The sequence below is a fragment of the Paramacrobiotus metropolitanus genome, unplaced genomic scaffold (assembly GCF_019649055.1).
Source record: "Paramacrobiotus metropolitanus isolate TYO unplaced genomic scaffold, Prichtersi_v1.0 Parri_scaffold0000039, whole genome shotgun sequence".
Classification (NCBI taxonomy): Eukaryota; Metazoa; Tardigrada; class Eutardigrada; order Parachela; family Macrobiotidae; genus Paramacrobiotus; species Paramacrobiotus metropolitanus.
Window position 1 is genome coordinate 896,258 of NW_026570259.1, and position 14,697 is coordinate 910,954.

Sequence of the window (14,697 nt, forward strand, 5' to 3'; positions counted from 1 at the left end):
AGCAAGCAAACTGTTGATTGCTTTGTGAGCAAGTACTAACCCGACCAACGTTCACTTGCAACTTTTTACTGTGAAGATTGTTTTATGCATTGGTGCGTTCCACTTAAGACAACACAATTAAATTTTATCGTTAATAGGTTAGTTGTACCTATTATGAGCACTACCTCCCACAAGACCCATATTGTACTACATTAAAGGCAAAATCACAGAACTGTGCTATCTGAATAACCATTCAGGTAATTCATAAATGCACTGCCCAGCACAGCAAGAGCACGTCATCCTGCAAGGGTTTCATTTAGGCTTGTCCTTATCGTAAGTTCCTGCGCCCTTGTAATTCCCAACATAGCCATCATTCTTTGCAACTTCTTCTCTTCCAGCAATTCCTTTGCCTTTTCCTTCGGCATCAAATCGCTCCTTGTGACTGCCGGTGTACTTGCTCGTATCGGTCATGCGATCAACACCGCCGACGTCACTTACGGTCTGTAAAAGAGTTCATACGTACTTGCTGTATAAAAAGTGTGTAACGAAATCATTTGAGCAACAAATAAAAAATATTCCTTGTTGCTCAATTGCTAACGCATCAGCTGACGCACAGTAGTATTAGTGGTTCCCGGACTCGAACGGCTCTGGAGCTTTCCGACGATCTTTTGCAGTTCACCAGTAGGATCGTCTTTGTTAGCGGTTTCTGCCAGTATTCCAAGAAACTGCTTGAATTTGTCAAAGGTCATCGTTTTTTCAGAGTTCCTAGGAAAAACTTTCGTTAAGACAAGCAGTAAAGCAGTCGTTTCGACTTAAAATCAGTCACGAAACAATTCGTACAATTATGAATCTTTAAAAAGCGGTGAACTCGATCCAACTGTGTCATGTGATTTACAATTACCACAGTCATTTACCCAACAACTTTTTTAAACGTTATACTGGTATCGGTTGTCGTGATTTTCTTTCCCAAAACATCAGCTTCCTTCAACCATTTATCCGCATTTTTTAGAGCCATATTGTTTCCGCTGAAATTCTTGTCTCCAAATTTTCCATACGCATCAAAACCGGGTTTAAGGGCCCCGTCGTCTATCTTAGACAGATCAGCTGGCATTTCTTAATCGCTGAACACGACGAGCTGAATAACTGAAAAACAGACGTCGAGAGTAGTTTAGTACAGACTGCACATTACATCATACTTTGGTTTTCAGTAATTATACGCACTGAGTACAAACGATTCAGTACTGGATTTATCTCTGAACACTCGCTAAACAAAACTTTGAAGTCTATTTTACTACTTATTTTTCCATTTTTTACCTATAGTTATAAGTGGTCGCTGTTACGATGGCGACATTTTGGCGGGAAGTTGGCAAAGATATCAAACAACAACCAACCTGTCACTGGTTCAAATGAAATTTAAAAAAAACAAAGCCAAGAAGTTTTTAACATTTTTTAACGTTATTTTTATCTCTGACTCTAGTACAAAACCGGCAACAGGTAAGAAAAAGGTGGTTAACTTTGTAGATGCAGCTTCTGTCATTTTATGGCAAGCCGCATTTTCGTATCATTCTGACTTGACTCGTCAATTTTCTGACTGCGGTCGCATCGCTCTTACGTTTTTGTTAAATGAGAATAACCGTGCGAATTTACAGAAATTGGAACTGCCAACGCATTTTTGTACGCCAATAAAGCATGTATATCACTCCAGTCAGTAGTGGTAGGTTACAGTTGAGCTGATGGTTATTATAAATGCAAAGTTAGACCTGGATTGCTTTTAAAAGTTTCAATCATAGTTCGAAACGCGAACTTCGTATTTGCGCACATAAACCACTTTATGCTATGCATGTTTTCTTGTAAGCAGAGAAATATAGTTGTCAAAACATCGCTTCTGTATCTTATAAATATGGCAACCAAGAAAAAAGAGGTTCCTGTAACGAGGAAGCCATCAGGTAACAACAAAGCACGCTGCGCAGGAGATTCTTGCCAATCTGAATCCGCTATAAACTCCAAAGCAGCCGGAGCCGTACCTAAAGGTCATGATGAAAGCCTTTCGCCTGGACAAATTCGGGTTTCTCGAAGGACGGAAATCGATGACACGTACTCGTCCAAAACCGATACTCTTCATGCTGCGGAAGAGTCTCTGCGAAGACTACGAGCTTTAGAAGATGCCGTGAACAAGGCTAGCAAAATCGTGCCTCTTCGTGTTTTTCCCACACGCACTGCGCGTGCTGGGAAAAGATCGGAAGCATTTTGCATTCCTCAGAGCCCGCTTGGCCGACTACACAAAGTTCAAAGACTGCTGAACAATAGTATGCAGGAGTATACTCTCGCAGTCTTTGCAGAACAAGCAAAGTTTCACAAAGCAGCCGCAAAACTGTTTCAAGCGCGATTTTTACTGATCTCGGAGAACCCCAATCCAGAAGCCATCACAATGGACAGTAATTGGGAAGACAATATACTGTGCCACTACTGGTTGAAAATTCTTTTCCAAAATGACCAGCTCAGAAATATGATCCAGAAGCACGACATTACCCCTTTGTCATACCTGAATGACATTCGCTGTGTCCATGAAAACACTGGATTCGTATTAGAATTTTATTTTTCTCCGAATCCCTGCTTCGTAAACTCCGTCCTAAGAAAGTCTTATTGTTTGGGAAACGATTTGCCGAGCGAACGTCCAGAGCTCAGCCTGTCTGCATTTGTACTGAGCTGTTCGGGAAGCGAAATTTGCTGGACGTCAGAATTCTTGAAGAAGCAGGCAGATCGACGAGTGGCTTCGTTTTTCCGCTTCTTTACACCGTGTGTCACAAGCAGGCAGCAAATACGCTCGTGTAAAGATTCAGACCAAAGCGCACTGACTGCAATTCTGCTGGCGGATTTTGAAATCGGGCAGTTACTCCGCATGGACGTTATTCCCAATGCGATCCATATCTTCGATGAGTGGCGTTGTCAAGCAGAATTTGCACGGAATCATGACTACTGCGACAGGGTAACGCTTCTAATCAACAGATCAAAAACAGCGGTTGACAAATTGAAAAGACCCAAATCCAAGCTAAGAGCTAAAGGTTCAAAGAAATCGGTAAACGACGAAGTCAACCTGCATGTACGTCTCGCACTGAAGAAAGCCGGTTATAAAGTGCGGCATGGGCGTGCCTACCCTGCAGGCGACGGTACGACGAGTGGGGACAGTACAACCGATTCGCACAGCGCAGCGGATGGTGATGACGACCATACAGCTGCACGCAAAAGCTTTCGTGGATTGCTGGAGACTAATACTGTGCCGCGGCATCGAAAGCATCGCGGTATTCGGCTGAAGGAACTGCGGGCGGTAGCCGATCAACCGGACAGTGGCGATGATGTAGCTGCTCTGTTCGATCTACAAAGTGAAAGCGAGAGTGGTTCACTGGCGTCACTTTTAGATGCGGATAACGAAGTTCACCTTCCTACTAAGATCACAAAAAAGGCAGCGCCGAAGGCAACCCTAAAAACCAAGAAACCACCCGACAAATGACGCTCACCGATCGACACTGTAAAACGCACCTGCGCAATAAGAACATTTCGATATGCAAACACTAATGAACTAACGCCCCTGTAGCGACCATAAGGGACCCAAGGCATTTTACACTACGCCGTGCTCTAGGTGCTGGGATAATGCGAAGCACATGTCTCTGGCACAGTGAAAAGTAGTTGCACTTCGCCGGCAAAATTGCTTTTTACTGGCGATCAGCACGCGTTACCAAAACTTTGGTAGCGGCAACAAATAAAATGTGTAAAAAGTAAAACAAAACATTAACCCGTTTCAGCGTTTGTTATCATTTCTTCTTTTTTGTGTTTGGTTTGGCTGGCTTTGGCTTATTTCCCGACGTTTTGCTCGATCCTGATGTCTTGCTTTTGCTTTTTCCCGGCTTATCTGTTACTGCGGAGGAACCTGATTTCTTGGATTTGCCCGTTTTGCCAGTGGACGTGCCAGATTTCTTTGGCTTATCCGAGCCAGTGGTTTTTGTGGGCTTCTTAGATCCTGATCCAGATTCTAATAAAATTTCATCGTAAGATAATAAATCGTAAACGAACCAGTAATCCGGACCGTTGCCGGAGTATTAAAGCATTTTATGATTTTGTAAAGGTGAAACAATTACTCGTGGACTGCAATAATTAGTGCACAAATAGTGCGAACGATAAAATAAGAAAATCACAAGTTATTTATCAGTATTATCTCGTTAAGTACAGAGTATGTATTCCTTTGTCACGGTTAGAGATGCGACACCTTAGCCGTGACGGTGCATGTAAAATAGTTCTATGCGAAGGAATTACGCATACATTTAGACGGTAAATGTTGGGCAGTGACTATGCCGCTTACTTTTACTGGACTTCCCTGATGATCCAGAAGACTTGCTAGGCTTTTTGGATGGCTTGTCCTTGGAGGGTGCCTTACTCACCTTATCAGAGGATTTCTTTTTCGGTTTATCTGTACCGCTAGGCTTCTTGCTAGCCTTATCTTTCTTCGAAGAACCGCCTGTTTTACTGGGCTTCTTCTTTGAATCGCCTTTGGAAACCGACGATCCACTTGATTTACTTGGCTTCTTTGAAGGTTTGTCTTTAGAGGAGCCTTTGCCAGAGCTGCCACCCGATTTTGAAGGTTTTTTAGACGCTGAACCTCCTTTGCTTGCAGGTTTTTTGGACTTGTCACCGGACCCCTTGGAAGACGATCCACTGGGCTTCTTAGTGGGCTTTTTGCTTGAACCTGAATTGGTGTCTTTTGCGAATAAAAGCGTTGGTGGCGGTTGGTTGGTTAACGACCATATCAAGGTCTGCACGCATCGCGGCGACAACTGTGGACATAAATCACCCGTAGGCGGTAGGAAATATCTCAATGGGAACTGCAGTGGAGGCGGAATGGGTCCCGAACGCCATCCCTGTGGGTATGTGCAAAATTTTCCTGCAATGTAGCAACAAGTTCATGAATAAACGGAACCAGTTATCGAATTGCTAATGTGGTTCCACTCTCCATGGAACAAATAAACCCCTGAATCGGAGTTTAAAATTTAACCAGCACTGACCTTTCGGTGGTCTTATCAATAACGGGATCGCGCGAGTCTGGAGTACGGCGGAAAGAGTTCTATGCATTACGCTTATTCCAAAGTAGGGTTGGCCAAAATAGTACTACTGTCATCTTTCGGGACTTTCGTTCAATGAAAGCACATGTTAGGAAATGCGCGGTACAAGCGGTGCCGGTTACCAAGCAAATGACTGTAGATCTTAAGCTTAGTCAAGAGAAAAATTGGCTCGGACGGTCTCCCGATGTGTTGGCACCCACGGTATTCGATGCTGTAGCATTCCCAACTTGCTAATGTTTTGTTAAATATTACGTTCGCAGTACAATACTCGATTTTTCACGATTGCAACTGCAGCTGTTTCAAGTAAATCGAATTATTGCAGTTCACTAAACTAGTTCGCAAAGTTCTTTACGCAATGACAGATTTTTCCAATATTCGTTCGCTGTATGAAATCGAGCCCGTCGATAATCTCCCAAGTGTCGATAATCAGAATGTCGATCAATCAGCATACAACATGTATTCTGAGCTATTTCGCGCGAAAATCTATCAGCATTTTCTGCTGCTGGAAGCCAGTGGTACGGGCGGCTTGGCCGGTGGTCTCGTCGAAAATCCTAAATGTTCCCCTATGGATTTTGAGGATTCTGAGAAACGGCGAATAGTAATGCGGGAGAAGCCCTTTGCGATTGTTACCAGTGATCCTTTCCCTGAAGACAAGCAAGACTTATTATTCCAGACATACGGGGACGTCAGAGTTCGCATCCGCCGCAATCTGCGCGCGCGCATCAGTCGCATCCCGTCTCTGGACGTTTTTTCCAGATGGCTTGTGGAGAACGAGACATTTCAGAAATTTATCCTGTTGGTAATAGCGTACAACTGCGTGACCTTAGGCCTACAGGCAGAATACGGAGACCGGCCGGGAGCGAATGCCGCTTTTGTGCGCTCCATTCTGGATTGTTTAGATATTTTAGCGCTGACAATCTTTATGTTTGAAATCTTGCTGAAATGGATGGTCAGTTTCCGGGATTTTTGGGATAACCCATGGAATACGTTCGACTTTGCCATAACGCTGTTTACCTTCGTTACGACGGTGATCGGTATTATAGGGCATTTGGATCCGTCTAATAAGCAGTTGTCGCAAGTGGAGAAAACGATGCGGGCATTTCAGGTGCTGCGAGTGATGCGGGTGCTGACCCGGAGTCAGGGCATCAAAGTAATCGTTTTTACTGTCACCAAATCCTTGTCGGATATGGGTTCCATTTTGGTTCTATTTATTCTATTTATGTATATCTTCCTTATTGCCGGCGTAATTTGTATGAGCGATTTGAAAAATATTGCCAGTCAAATGAGCAGCAAAAATATTACGGATCCAACTGTGCTTTTGTACGGATATCGATTTCAGTAAGTACGGTAAAGTACGCAATTATTGGAGCGGCGAAACATTATGAACAAACAATCTTTTTCAGGAATCTGTACTGGGGATTTTTAACGCTTTATCAAATCTTCACAATTGATCATTGGTATGCAATGCTACATGGTTCATGGTGTCAATTGCTGCCGGACTGCACCTTTGCCACAATTTACATGATGTTATGGTTGCTGATTGGATCGCTGATTTTCCGTAATATTTTTGCTGGAGTAGTGGTCAACACGTTCCAGAATTTACGCAAAACGGTTTCCAGCGAAGAAGAAGAAGAGCAGAAAGAAGTTCCCGATACCGCCCTCAGCGAATTTAAGGAGTTCATTGACGTAAAGATCACGGAGGAGACTGACCAACTGACTTCCAGTAAGTCCGTTTCTAAAGCAGGCGAATTCGCGATGTGGAGCAGTGGATGCATAACTTTCTTGTTTGCAGGAGAGAATCTCGTAATCCATACAATGGAAGGTGCAGATACCGGAGAAGATCATCACAGCGCAGACGATCCGCTTGTGAAGCTTAACCGCGACGGAGCGCGGTTTCTGTCGGACTACAAGAAGCAGTTACGTTTGCTGGACAAACTGGTGCAGATGAAGTCGACAGAGTGGACGAAGGAATTAATGTTTCGCTATTTTGAACTTATGGAAAAACTGCAGGAAAATGTGCATGCCAGACAGGAGATCATTAAATTAATGGATGAATGGCTGATGGGACTATTAAATAAGAGCGATCCGGAGGAAGAGCCAAGTATGAATGACCGCACGAAACAGCTGAAGCAAATGCTACGAAATCGACTGCATGGAAAAGAAAAATCTTCGTGATAACAGCCGAGGTGTTTTGGTAAACTCCAGGATGCAAATCAAATTCCAGACGCCAGGCAAAGGACCAATAATTGTTAAACACAGCAACACAGTTATTGGCACTCGTATCCCTGCCTTTGGAATCAGCTGTGAGTGGATACAGCACTTTTGGGAAATGACTGGCTGTACACTGCGTGCACTTTTGCCAGAATGTAGAGGACAAAATGTTCAGATACACCACACCTGCCTGAGAAAACATTTCAGAAATACAGAGTACAGTAGGAAAAGATTGGTTGCGCTGGAAGGAGCTTGTTGTAGTTATGCTTACTGCACCCGATCGTGAAGCCGGCAGTGGACATTGTGGTTGCGGTTAGTCTGGAGCAATTCGGATCAAATAGCGGTTGTCCGTCTACAACTACGAAACCACTAACCAGGATTTTGTTGTTTAGTATCTCTGGTTGAAAATTAGATTTTGTGCTCAACCAGAACGGTGTGAATGTTGTTTTGTGCTGTCCGGCTACGTTTCCTTGGCAACTTTCATTAACTTAATGTACAGTAGTTATACTGTGTTTATGTACTGTGTATTACCTACTTAACTAACAAACAAGGATGCACGAATGCTTTGATTGGAAAGCCCCTTTCTAATATTGCTGAATAATGATATTCCAACGCTGCTAGTGTTGGCTTGAACCGGTTGCAGAATTGTCAGAGTTCGTATGGCTTCGAACACCGTCAATGCTGACGATTCAGTGTCGAATTTGAGTGATATACCTTCTTCGAGCAGATCAGAAAATAAAATCAAAAAGTCTGTACGCTTTCGAGATCCATCTGATCAAAACAGCGGTGCTCACACTCCCAGTGATCTAAGCGGTGATGTCGGTGACAAATCTGCGCAAATGGAACGGGCAGCGAAAGAGGCTGCGTACAAGGACTCCAAAACCAAATTTCCACAAAAAGGTTCAGCTATATCGGTTAGAATGGAGGATCTTGAATTGGATAACGAAACAGAAGATGATCTGTCGGATACCCAAGAAAAAACTGGAAAGGAATTCGAAAGGGATTTGTTGGGCGAACAGCCGAAATCTGGTGAGTTATTAACGTTTGTGAAGGCCAAAATCACGAAATGCTTGTTAATTCTGTGCTAAGAGTCCGAGACAAATTCTCCAGAATACGCGTAAACTGTCAGATAAAGTGTTATTTAAACGAGGCAACCGTACTGTATTATGGTCGAGGTGACAATGCTTCCATTTGCTGTTTCCTTGTTATCTACACAGTATCTCTTGGTTGTGCATGAAAATGTCGTGGTCTTTTGCAGATTCCGCAGAGCATTCTCTTACTAAGAGAAGTGAAAGTCAGTTTGCAAGGCCAGTGCAGCCACTGCAACATGCATCGAAATTAGTTGAGAAACCTAGCACGAACGACAGCAAGAAACAGCTAAGCGATGCAAAGCCGAGTTCACCATTAAACTTCCGCGATGGCTCCAAGACCAAAGACTCTGAGAGGCAGAAGCCAAAAGCCGATAATACGGAGAAGACTTGTTACATTGATAAACGGCGTCTGTCGGAAGTACGTCCCGCAGATGAAATTCGCTGCACCTGTGAAGACTTTGAAAAGTATCCTGAGCACATTCGAAGCGAGAGTCGAGAGAAAAAAGAGCGCCCAACTGAAAATGGAACCAAACCGTCGGAAGCGAAACCGCAAGTGTCCGACAAACAAGATATACAAGAGTCAAAGCCGCCGGCACGGGAAAAACCGCAATCGCTCCAACCGAAACCGGAGCAGACCGAAAAGCCGGAAACACCGGTGTCAAAACCGGAGACCAGTAAATCCTCGCAACAGAAAACCGAAAAAGATGAATATGACAGATTAAATGTCACGAAAAAGGATTCATCTACGCTGGGAAAGTTATGGGATAACCTCAAGAGTGCAACCAATAATTTGGCCAAAAAGCCTTCAACGGATATTCAACAGCTACCACAGCAAAAACCAACTGCATTCAGGGACACTCAGTCGTTGAGTTCTGTTCCCGCCAGTGGGTTACCGGACTTCATTCAGCGGTTTTCATCGGCTTCGAAACTTGCCGATCTGGTGAAACCAGAAAGCGTGCAAAAAGCGGCACCTATCAGCACTGCTTATCAGACGAATCCTCACATTAAAATACATGCCAAAATTGACGTTGGAACTGGCAAAATCGAAAAGATAGTGCTTGAGAATACCGAAAGCGATAACGTTACCGGTACGAAAGAACCTAAATTCGAATTCTTGCCGGTTGAGCAAGCTGCGGCCACAAATGCAGGAACGCCCAACGAAGGTGCCCCAAGCAGTTCACAAAATAAACAGCAAGAGCAACAAAAGCTTGCTGACGAGCCTGTAGAAGATACGCAAATGCCGACTTCAAATTCACAAGCAAGCGCGTCACATGATGCGAACGATGTACCGGAAGCGCTTAACTCTCCACCAGCACCATACAATGCCAACACCGTCAGCGAGTTTCTCATGGAGAGACCTATCACCGATGCTTTGTTCAGCCGACCGGCTGTGGGACGGAAAAAGTCACAAGGTCGAGCCAGTGAGAAGCGGCTTCACATGAAATCCAATCCAGTTCCGTTCAATAAAAGCCACGAAAGCCTTTCGGACAATGAATCGAAAAGGAAGCGCAAGCGGGTGAGGTTTGCTGATTCCGACGAACTGATTGACGTAAAGGTGTCGGAGCTTTCGGACAGCGCAAGCGAAAATGAAGATACAGGAACAGGGGAAACATCCAGCGGTATCAAGGATAAAATTATGGACCAGGCAAAGCAGTTGTGCGATTCGGCGAAAGACACGATTGTGTCGTTTGTCCATCCAACAGCCAACTCAAATAAACAAAACCAACAGCAAGAAATCAACCCACAAAACGATGTTGCAAGTGAAAACAGTTCAGACATGAAGAGCCAGAAAACGTCGGACAAAGAGTCAGAAAGCTCGGATCATGAGAATGCATCCGGATTTCAGATTATATCTAAACTGGAGGCTACCAAAAACGTACTGGAAGAAAAGGCTAAGAGTGTTACTGGAACAGTGATAGAGAAAGTGAATGATCTGGTGCCCTCGCTTCGAACAGCCAATGCAGAAGCAGAGGCCGGAAATACTGAAACAGAAAAAACCCAGGATAATGCAGTTAACAAGGCTAAGCTGATTTATGATAAAGTAAAAACGGGATTATTGAACCAATCGAACAACCTGGTCGGCGCAGCGAAAGACACAGCTTCCAGTTTTTTCGAAGACTCACAGAAACACAACGATGCCACAAATGCCGGTTCCACGCATTCTCTGGAAAAGCCGAATGATTCTGGGCAAAACGATAGTGCAAGCCTAATTGATAACATTCGAACCGATGGCTTCGGGAAAGCTGTAAAGGATGCTGTTGCTAATGTGTTTTCTTCCGGCGAGAACGTGTCCAAGGAAGAAACGCGGGAGGATATACCGTCGCAAGATATAAAATCGGAAGCACGAGTGGGGAAAGCTAGTGAATCAACAAAACAAGCATCGAATCCACAGGAAAGCCAAATATCTGACACCGAAAATGTCCTAGACAAACCTGACGAAAACTTGTCGTTTCTCGGAAAAGTAAAGGACCAGATATTGGACCAAGCTGGACATGCGTACGACTCGGCTAAAGAGGTTGCTGGAAAAACTGTTGGGACCGCAAGCGACCCTGCAGCAGATACTCGCTCTCTTGTCGAACCTAGTGAAAACTCCGGTTCACAGCAGAAAGGCGCTTCACAAACTGGTAAAACCATCGGGAGCATTGTAGAAAAAGTAAAAGACCAGTTGCTGAATCAAGCGGAGCATACGTATGATTCTGTAAAGAACGTTGCTGGGAAGATTGTTGGAACAACCACTGAGGAGGCTTCCGCTTCTAGTCCTCCGGACATATCTGACAAAAAGGAAGATCTTTCGGAAGACGAAAAGAAATCTGCAGAAACTACCGATAAGGCCACTGCAAACGTTTTGGTAAAAGCCAAGGATCAACTCGTTCATCAAGCTGAACAAGTTTACGACTCAGCAAAAGAGACTGCTGGGAAAATTGTAGGCGCGGCAACCGAAAAGCTTTCACTGATTAGTCACCAGTCTCCTGAGCCACAAAAGGCCAAAGCTCCTGATACCAGCAGTGCGCATGAAAACGCGCGCGATACAGTGGAATCCTCAAATAAATCGGGGTACAAAGAGTCTGAGAAAGCCCAGGCTCGCGGCAAAGGCTCGTTTATTGATCTGTTAAAATCTGAGGGATTAGGCCCGGCTCTCAGATCAATAGTATCCAACACCTTTGTCGGCTCATCTGATTCTGAAAAGAAAAACGAAGCTACCGAAAAAGGCGACGACCTTCCGACCCACGCACTAAACGTAAAAAGTAAGAAAGCCGATGCCGACAAAGAAAATGACACAGAAATACTGCAGAACTCCGACATCCTTACTGAGGAAAGCGAGGACGAACTATCTTCCAAAGGTATATACATTTTAAGCCATCGGGCAGCAAATATCTACACGAACTGAGTTGTACATAGGTGCACTAATATGTGTTACCCTTTAATGTACTGTTTCTTTGCAAAATTGGCACAACTTGCAGTTGCAGTTTTTGTAGCGAGCCATCGTTCATCCAGTATTTATTTCCCTGCATCGGAATATTTTTGGTTGCAGACTTGAAAAATCGCCGATTAAGCCCTACTGACAGTGACGAAATGGATGCCCAACCCAATCCTATACATGCCACCAGAAGTCTGACCGACTTAAAGGATGACCACAGTAGTCGCACATTAGAGCAACAGCAGCAGAAGGCGGACGAGGATGATAGCAGCACAAAATTAGCAGATGAGTCGCCAGCGCAACACCAAGACCACCCACAAGAACATGAGGGGCTTTTCGACCGGTTCAAGCATATGATCTTGCATGCGCTCGAACACCATCCCGAGCAACAGACGCCGAATCCCGCAGTTCCTCAAACCAAAGCCAGTTTGCCTTCTTCTTGCAACGAGAATTGTGTGGATTATTGTGTCAAGCATTCGGGAGAGTTCCTTATTGCCGACCCAGATCGGCATATGACCCGATCACGAACTAACCTCACTTCACAACACGACCTGTCGGAGCCGGTGAGGGAAACGGAGAACAACACGAAAGAAATTAACCAGTCACGAGAAGCCTCCAGCGCGGAACACGGAATGCTGAACAATGTTTATGGAACAGTAAAGGAAATGCTGAGCTTTATTTTTGTCGCGGAACACGGGGAATCACCGAATGAAGGAACTACCAAAGACGTACAGAATTCAGAGGAATCAAATGGAGAAAACAAAAACAGCAAAACGTTCCACAATACAGATCAAAATACGTCCGAAAGCGAAGGTATGCTTTACACGATATCACCAGCTAAATAAATTCTGGGCATTTTAATGTAGCGCGAACTGTAGCTGTTCTATTGTAATTGCAGATGCGGAAGACGAAGTACAACAGAGACAAGCCAATAACGAGCAGGCCAGAAACGAAGCGACCCTCGACGAAAGTATCCTTCGAACGCGTCGTGCACGTCGGAAGAAGCCGCCCAGTGGCATCGAGACAGGCACCTTCTCCATGCCGTACTCTTTCAACCAACAGGGCCCTCCCATATCCGTTGATCTGAATGATGATTCGGAAAGTGATGCACACACTTTACCCGACCACATGTTCCGCCCACCCGGAGCTGTGCGATACGCTGCATACATCATTGGCGGCTGTATGGTGTCCATGGTGCTGTTGGCTCTGCAGGAACGCGTTACCGAATCAGTGTGGATACGACCGGAAGTGTGGATACCGCGGCTAGCAGTGACGGTGTTGGTGACCTTAATGATTGGTTTGGTATATGGATTCGTCACCAAAACGGACTTTGTGCGGAAACCAAATAGTAATAGTCGTTTGAATTCAGACAGTGACCGTGTTAAAAATAAAACTTGATCTAATTTTAGTCATTATTTTTATTGGTTGACGAGATTCAGGGCAGGTACAGTGCACACTTGATCAGTACAACTGCAGTCTGTTTGTCTATAGTGTTTTGTGGTAATTGCCACGACACTTGTATCGCTGGCGTTTTAACTGTTTGAATTATGTCGCTGACATTTTGCGCATATCGCAAGCCGTGCTTTTTTAAATTAAACATTGAAGTGAAAACCAAACGGACCAATGAGGTTTTTCACCAAAAGCTAAGGTTGCGTTTTCGTAGCCATTTCTGAATACCATCACTGTTCCATATCTTGCTGCCGTGGTCTCTAAGCGTTGGATAATCATCCAGAATTCCTTTCTTAAATCTTTCTAAAGTGTAGAAATAGTACGCCACTGAGATATCCACCAGGCTTGTTTGGGTGCCCACTAAAACCCCGTGCTTGGTAGCAGCCAAAATTTCTTCCAACTTCTTCAGGGTAAGCGGGGCTTGGTCAATGTAGTCTGCCTTTGCCTGAGCGGCCATTTCCGGTTGGTTCTCAAAAAATACCGCTTGGACATATCGCGGATATGCTGCTCTGCGATCTATAAGCATACCTTTCGTTAACCAGCTATTGCCTTCACTTCCGGTTTGCACTGTTATCAGTGTTACTTGCGTTACCTTTAACGAAGTCCATTATCTCATCGATCCTTGCTTCTTCCCATGGATTTTGCCCATACAAGTTAAATCTTCGGGCTAAAAAGCGCAGTATGGTGCCTAATTCGCCTAGCACTTGTCCGTCTACTTCAACGTATGGTAGCGTGCCGAACGGTGTTTTAGGCTTCATTAATGGCCATTCTCTGAGTTCAATGCGGTTATCCACGAAATCTTGGCCGGCATAAGCAAACAACCACCGAATGGGTTCACCTCGGCCTCCACCATCAAAATAGTGGAGAATATACGTAGAACTCATTTTATAATATTTTCTTATTTTGTAATAAACGCAAATCGAGTTCTGCTGCAGTGCTGTTCAGAGTACGACAACTGAATACGGCATGCTGAGTTCTTAGCAATGAAAATCGTGGAGGACTACTCTAGTCAGATTCCACCGTATGGTATATCATTCAGTTACTCTAAGTAAAACGTCGCATTACTTAAATTATAAATGCACATTACTACAAGTATTAATCGAAGCCGGTTTTCTAACGGCAGAGTGTAAAGAACATACAAGAATAATATCTATTGTTCGAATTCTTTGCATTAAAATTTCTATTCAAAAGCACCGGTAGTTTACAGAGCGTTTTTACATGCTAGTAGACCGAATGATTTTAACTCCCTCACTGCACAGTGCAAACTTCGAAAACCAGTTTCTCGGTCAACGTATTCCTCGGTTCTGTGGCAATAACTTCGAATGAAAAAGGTATGGAGCATTATCGGCAGAAATTAACAGACCTGAGCCAGCGTATTAGACGGTAGACATTTATTTGGACTTTGCAGTGGAGATCATAGTGCACACTGCACGGTTGT

The 14,697-nt window shown here is 44.3% G+C and overlaps 5 protein-coding genes across 6 annotated transcripts; 2 read left to right on the top strand and 3 right to left on the bottom strand.

Moving 5' to 3' along the window:
* Positions 1 to 50: 50 nt before the first annotated feature.
* On the bottom strand, positions 51 to 1,284 carry LOC129590125 (tubulin polymerization-promoting protein family member 2-like). The gene is made up of 3 exons (XM_055485153.1): positions 894 to 1,284; positions 594 to 744; positions 51 to 480 (listed from the first exon to the last, which is right to left on the bottom strand). Exons 1-3 carry the CDS (start codon positions 1,088 to 1,090, stop codon positions 292 to 294), a joined length of 537 nt encoding a protein of 178 aa, XP_055341128.1. The 5' UTR covers positions 1,091 to 1,284; the 3' UTR covers positions 51 to 291.
* Positions 1,285 to 1,624: 340 nt separating this feature from the next.
* Positions 1,625 to 4,054, top strand: LOC129590283 (uncharacterized). Its single transcript, XM_055485434.1, has 2 exons — positions 1,625 to 1,693; positions 1,950 to 4,054. The coding sequence occupies exons 1-2, from the start codon at positions 1,669 to 1,671 to the stop codon at positions 3,485 to 3,487; spliced, it is 1,563 nt and encodes a 520-aa protein (XP_055341409.1). The 5' UTR covers positions 1,625 to 1,668; the 3' UTR covers positions 3,488 to 4,054.
* LOC129590284 (balbiani ring protein 2-like) lies at positions 3,656 to 5,269 on the bottom strand. The gene is made up of 3 exons (XM_055485436.1): positions 5,034 to 5,269; positions 4,334 to 4,912; positions 3,656 to 4,006 (listed from the first exon to the last, which is right to left on the bottom strand). The coding sequence occupies exons 1-3, from the start codon at positions 5,098 to 5,100 to the stop codon at positions 3,789 to 3,791; spliced, it is 864 nt and encodes a 287-aa protein (XP_055341411.1). The 5' UTR covers positions 5,101 to 5,269; the 3' UTR covers positions 3,656 to 3,788.
* Positions 5,230 to 13,426, top strand: LOC129590282 (uncharacterized). 2 transcript variants are annotated; one of them, XR_008690732.1, is made up of 4 exons: positions 5,230 to 6,428; positions 6,494 to 6,813; positions 6,883 to 8,330; positions 8,560 to 8,700. XR_008690732.1 is itself a non-coding variant. In XM_055485433.1 (4 exons), the coding sequence occupies exons 1-4, from the start codon at positions 7,961 to 7,963 to the stop codon at positions 13,206 to 13,208; spliced, it is 4,743 nt and encodes a 1,580-aa protein (XP_055341408.1). In that variant the 5' UTR covers positions 7,277 to 7,960; the 3' UTR covers positions 13,209 to 13,426. The 2 variants fall into 2 exon arrangements, 1 of the variants encoding a protein (XP_055341408.1); XM_055485433.1 differs by lacking the exons at positions 5,230 to 6,428; positions 6,494 to 6,813 and adding exons at positions 11,925 to 12,623; positions 12,709 to 13,426 and having other exon boundaries at positions 7,277 to 8,330; positions 8,560 to 11,733.
* Positions 13,273 to 14,433, bottom strand: LOC129590285 (probable glutathione S-transferase 7). The gene is made up of 2 exons (XM_055485437.1): positions 13,852 to 14,433; positions 13,273 to 13,775 (listed from the first exon to the last, which is right to left on the bottom strand). Exons 1-2 carry the CDS (start codon positions 14,141 to 14,143, stop codon positions 13,444 to 13,446), a joined length of 624 nt encoding a protein of 207 aa, XP_055341412.1. The 5' UTR covers positions 14,144 to 14,433; the 3' UTR covers positions 13,273 to 13,443.
* Between the last annotated feature and the right edge of the window lie 264 nt (positions 14,434 to 14,697).